Source organism: Nannospalax galili, unplaced genomic scaffold (genome assembly GCF_000622305.1).
Source record: "Nannospalax galili isolate Female #2095 unplaced genomic scaffold, S.galili_v1.0 scaffold1051, whole genome shotgun sequence".
Taxonomy (NCBI): domain Eukaryota; kingdom Metazoa; phylum Chordata; class Mammalia; order Rodentia; family Spalacidae; genus Nannospalax; species Nannospalax galili.
Window position 1 is genome coordinate 3,493,363 of NW_008331995.1, and position 6,036 is coordinate 3,499,398.

Here is a 6,036-nt window from a genome sequence, read left to right on the forward strand (position 1 = left end):
GTTCCATGTCCTGTGTTATCTCTAGGGAGTTCTCATTGTACTCCTCTAGAGGATTACTGGTATTTGGTGGGGAATATGTTATTTTGGTTTTTCATGTTATTATTTTTTCTCTGTGATTTGACATGTGAATTTCTTTTGTAGTTTCTGATTCTTGTGTGAGACTCAAGCCTTCAAGTTTAGGTCTCCTTCTTTGTGAACTTTATGTGTCTTTGTGGTTTACTTTTTGGGCATGAAAGGTTGGTTCCTCTAAGCTTCCTGTTCTCTCTTTTGATTTTATATTGGAGTGGCCAGATTGGTTTTGCCTTCAGGAGTTCCCACAGAGGCCCAAGTCAGATGAGGATCAGATGCTCTCAGGCTTTCTCCTAAGGTCTGGATCCCTCCAGGAAGATGTACTCAGGAATTTGGGGGTTGGACTGGCCCAGGATAGAGGCAGGCAGGTTGTGCAGGCCCAGTGAAGCAGTATAATTTTTATTTTGGGGTGTATAGGAGTGTTTTCCTGCCTATATGTACACCAGGTGTGTGCAGTGCATGAGGAGGCCCGAAGAGGATATAGCATCCCCTAGAACTGGTGTTAAGGATAATTGTTAGCTGCCATGTGGGTGCTGGGAACAGAACCCAGGTTCTCGTCAAGAACAGCTAGTGCTCTTAACTGCTGAGCCATCTCTCCAGCCCCAGTAACAGACTTTTTAAACAGCAAAAGAATTTAATAGCATCTCGTATAATCCACTAGATGCTGGCTTACATAATTATGCACAAAGCATACTGATGTAAAATTGCACATATTCCATAAAGGTTTTATGTAAATGTTAAATATATTGTGTGGCTAAATAGATCGGTCTTTTTATTTAGAGTATTTTCTGTTTTTCATTCTTTCAAATTTAAATGATCTCTCAGATACAGAAGTTTGAAATTCACACAAGCAATTAGTAACTCTTGATTCAGGTTTTAATAGATGAATAGATTGCATGTGGTCATTTTCTTCTCAGAAGATGTTAGCCAATGAAAAGCAGTTTGAAGAATCAATTCATGTGCAGTAGCCGTAGATCAAGAGAGTAACATATTGATTAAAGTTTAGCAACGAGTACCAAGCTTGTCTGTGCAGTATCTGATGATTAAAGAGAAAGTTATAGTAAATACAGCATGTTTTGAAAGAGTCTATGCATATCAGATGTTGCTATTAGATTTTGTTCTCTCAAAGTTCTGAGAAAATTAAGAAGAGGAAGGCAGAACATTTACTTGCTGTATTGCATAAAATTCCTTTAAAACAAGCTACAGGAATGCCAAAAGCTGGAACCTTGGTAAGTGGCAGTGAGCTTCTCCTAATATGGAGAAGGTCTGCCTTTCTTAGGGAAGGGTCCCACGTTCCTGGCTGTTCTTTCTTCTTGTGACTTGGGCTCTGATGGTCCACCCATCTTTACCTCTTGAGTCCTGGACTGCAGCAGTTGCAAGCCACTGCACCTGCCCTGGTTATTCCCAATACCACTTGCAGCTCTCTCCTGACACATCTCTGTGCTCTTTGGTGACAACTTTTTAGGTCATCCACTTCATAGTCTGAGGTTATTTTATGTCGTTCAGTTGGATCATGTGGTGTTAGAGTGTTAATAGTTATGCTAATATACTTTAGCTCTTACAAATTTACCTGTACCCATTAATTAAAAAGTAGACATTCTTCGGCCTCTCATCAGTATTTCAGTTTTCCAGTTAACTCTTGCAGTGGTTTTGTGGTGAAAGGGCAGGTAAAGCAGATGTGTCCTCTGTGTACTAAGCTTTGTACAAAGTGAGAGATTTGTCAACTCAAAGGATGAGCTTAATTTGAACTTTGCCTGTAAGTTTAAATATTATCTTTCTCTCTTCCCTCTTTCTGTCCCTCCCTCCCTCCTTTCTTCCTTTCTTTTTCTGTCATGAAACACATACTTTTAAAATGTGAATTTCTGTATTTTAAAGGCACATACACACAAATATTATTCACATGATTCAAGTTTAAAAAGATAGAAAAAGTTAGCAGATCACTTAAATTACTATGTAGGAACTTCCTAGTGAGCTTTTCTTTGTTGCTTGCCATCTGCTTGTCTGTGAATGATGCCTTTGGACATGGTGTATTGACCTTTCCTTGACACTGTGTGTATATTCATATTTTTCCAAATTTCATTTTCCTTTTACTAAGATATAATTAGCTTTAAAGCATTTTACATATATTTCACCATAGTCATGAGGTATAGTTTTTAATGTCCAGCTTTTTAAAGAAACATGATTCCTGGGGAGTGAGCATCAGCTCCTTTTTAAAAACAAGTAGTCCCTAAATTTAAAATTATCAAGGAATTATCTGATATAATAAACATAGAAAATGATAAATGAATCCTTAAGATATGTGCTTCTTAATGCAAATCTGGATGAATAAGGATTATTAGCTGTTTGAAAATACAAGTCTCAAAAAAATGTTGTCATGCAGATTCTGTACTTACTGGTTAAAAAGGGTATATTAGGTCTGATATAGAAAGGTCACTAGGATAAGTTGTCAAGGGGAAAACAGTATAGAGCAGCCTATATATTGTGTGCCATTTCTTTATTTATTTAGTTAATTCTGAGAGAGTTTCCTAGGCTGGTCTTGAATTCAAGATCCTCCTTCAGCTCCTGAGTGCAAGGATTACAGGTGTGTGCCACTACATCTGGGCACTTATTCTTTCTCATTTCATTTTATAAGAGGAAAATAGAGTCCACTGTGGTGGTGTACCCTTGCACTTGAGAGGTGGAAGTAAGAGGTTCAAGGTCATCTTCAGCTACATAGCAAATTCAAGGCTAGTTAGTCTACATGAACCCTTTTCTCAAAAAACAAAACAAGGGACTAGGGAGATCGCTTAGTGGGTAAAGCTTGCCATGCAAGTATGAGGATGTAAATTTGGTTCCCCAGAACTCAGCTAAAAAGCTGGGCTTTGTGGCAACAACATATGTAAGGAGGGGGTGAGGTAGTAGTGGCAGGTGGATCCCTGAAACTCACTGGCCAGCCATCCTAGCCTCTGTGTAAAAAAAATAAAGGTGACAAGTGATGAAGGAAAGATGTTTGCTGTCTTCCTCTGATCTCCACGTGCCCAGTGAGCACGTACACACACCATGCACAAAATTAAATGAGACAGAGAAACCAAAATAAGAAAATTAAGTGTGTATTCACACTTAACATGCCTACAGTGTCCTTGAAAGGACACAACTAGAAACCGCTAGTAAAAGTGGCTGCTTGCGTCATTGGGAGACTTTGTACTCTTTACCTTTCTGGTTTTTGTTTTTGTTTTTTGAGACAGGATCTCACTATGCATCCCTGGCTGGCCTCAAAATCACAGAGATCCACATGCCTCTGCCTCCCAGGTGTTGGGATTGAAGGTGTTTTCTCTGTTCCTAATGGTTAGCTTTAAACATTTTTGAACTATGTGAATATAATAAGAATGAAATTAAGTTTTGTTTAAAAAGTTATTTGAACATGTAGTTAATACCTTCCCCCCTCCCTCCCTTCCTCCTTCCCTCTCCTCTCTCTTCCTCAGTCCCTCCCTTCATTCCTTCCTTCCTTTTGACAGGGTCTTGCTTTGTAGCCCTGGCTGGCCTGAAACTCTGTGTAGACCATGCTGGCCTCAAATTCACAGAGATTCACCAATCTCTGTCTCCCAAGTGCTGGGATTACAGCTATGTGCCACCACACTATGAAAATAAGTAGGAAGTCCTTTGTGCCAAGGTGCAAAGCCATATTATAGCAGTGCCTGAATAAAGAACCTGACTCTGAGCATCCATTAAAACCAAGAGTGGGACCCACTCTGTTCTGAGAACTTGTTCCTTCAGATTTTTCCCGAATCTGTGCTCCCAAACAAAGGCTTTGCTCTCATAGGAAAAGAGGAACTTGTCTTATCAAAGGATTATGACCCGTCTAACCCCTACTGACCTAGAACAGCACAGACAACCACAAACATGTTCTCAATCTAATCCCACCTGTTGCTTGCCACACAAATGTGTGAATCCATTCCTTTCGAGCTGAGAGTGCTTGATAATCTCACAACGTTATTCTAGATCAGGGCCAGGAAGGGTCATGAAAGATTAAAGCCGTATGTTTAGGTTACACGAGGAGCTCCAGGCCAATAAGCTTGTTAACATTATGAACAAACATAGTGTTAAAGGGTAACTTCTTGGTTACAAGGTTAGGTAAAAGTCATTCCCACATTTTGAGTATTGCAAAGAAGTTTGTGGATTCAAGTTATGAGAAATTCAGTTAAAAACTATTTCAGGGCTGAGATACAGCTTGGTGGTAGAGTGCCTGCCTAGCATGTGCAAATGTGCATGGCCCTGGGTTTGGTCCCCAGCATGGGAGGAAAACACAAAACAAAAAAGAAAAAGATTACTTTCCTCCAGTCTCTGCTCCTACATGACATAACTCATTTCTTCTTTTCTTTTCCTCACCCCTTTTTGAAAACAGGCTGGCGGGGTAGCAGGTGCCTCTGTTGACTTGATATTATTTCCTCTGGATACCATTAAAACCAGGCTGCAGAGTCCCCAAGGATTTAACAAGGCTGGTGGTTTTCGTGGAATATATGCTGGAGTCCCTTCGGCTGCTGTTGCATCCTTTCCTAATGGTAAATATTGTATTGTTAATCTCACTGCTCTGAAGCCAAGACAATGGGATTTCAGAATGGTATGAGGTGTTAGCCCACAATATTCTTTATGTGTTACAGCTTATCTTCTGAATCCATTTTCTACTCCTTGATTAGTTTTGAACAGATAATGTGGATAATGCTGTAGATTCCATTCCAGGATGTTTATAAGAGAAACAACATTTCAAAATGTTGTTTTGTTTGTTTGTTTGTTTTTTTTTTTGTCGTTTTGAAGCAGGGTCTCCCTGTAGCCCCAGCTGTCCTGGAACTCACTATGTAGACCAGGCTGGCCTTGAATTCACAGAGATCCTCCTGCCTCTGCCTCCCAAGTGCTGGGACTACAGGCATGCGCCACCGTCAAAATGTTTTTATTGTCAGAATCCCCACTTAGAATCTTTAAAATGTTTAACATTTGTTTCTTTAGAGCATGGGTTCTAAACCTTGCCCACACACTGGAATTGTGTGGACAGCTTTATAAAATACCAATGTCTATGTCTCTCCTGAGATGTTACTTGGTTTGGCTTGCCTGCATACAGGAGTATTAGAAGCTTCCCAGGTTACCCAGCATAAAGCCACATTGGCTAACCACTACTGTGGCGTGCGGGCAAGTGAGACTGAGAGGCATTGATCTCATCTTAAATTGCTCCTGGATGAGGCAAGTGCTTCTCCATTTTGTCCTAGGTATTCTTCCCTCCAATGCCTTTGGTTTGGCTTTTAGGATAGTGTCATGTGACTTTCAGTGCTCTCATTCTAGAATTAGGGTGGTGTGTGTGGTGGTTTGAATGAGAAGTGTCCCCATAGACTCAAGTCTTTGAACACGTGGCCAGTTGGTGGTGCTGTTTGGGGAGGTCATGGAAGCTTCAGGAAGTGTGGTGGTAGAAGCACATCAGTGGCAAGCTTTGCCCACTTCCAGCTTGCTTTGCTTCCTGTGCATGCTTAGAGACGTGAGCTCAGCTTTCTGCTCCACCACCTCCTGCCATGCTGCCCCATCCTCCCATGCTGGACTCATCCCTCTGGAACCGTAAGCCAAATAAACTCTTTCTGTAAGTTGCCTTGGTCATGGTGTTTTATTACAACTACAAAAAATAACAAATGCAATGTGTTTTTGTTTAGTCCGTGTCTTAGTATATGTAATTTCAGTTACCTGATTTTGATGTTTGCTAATGAGTTCTTTTTTATGTTAGGGATTGAACCCAGGACCTTGCACATGCTAAGCAGGCAGTGTCCCACCAAGCTGTATCTACCCCACCTCTAGCCCCTGCTGAATGCTTCTAATGCTCAAACACATATTAAGCCAGCTTAGCAAAATGATACACAGCATGCCTCTACAAAATCATGGCTCTAGGAGCCTCTTAAATCTTGGTGTTTCTTTTCCAGATATTAATATCTGGATATTTCTTTTATATATATA

The 6,036-nt window shown here is 40.5% G+C and overlaps 1 protein-coding gene across 6 annotated transcripts in view; it reads left to right on the top strand.

Annotated features, from left to right (window-relative positions):
- The window catches only part of Slc25a26 (solute carrier family 25 member 26), a 155,593-nt gene that overhangs the window by 15,193 nt on the left and 134,364 nt on the right, over positions 1–6,036 (top strand). For 4 of the 6 annotated variants that reach the window (XM_029560643.1, XM_008827127.3, XM_008827128.3 and 1 more), the window contains exon 2: positions 4,451–4,607. The exons of the other annotated variants lie outside the window; for them this stretch is intronic. In XM_029560643.1, the coding sequence (XP_029416503.1) occupies positions 4,566–4,607 (42 nt within the window). In that variant the 5' untranslated portion in view covers positions 4,451–4,565. The remainder of the gene's footprint in view (positions 1–4,450; positions 4,608–6,036) is intronic. 6 annotated transcript variants of the gene reach the window in all.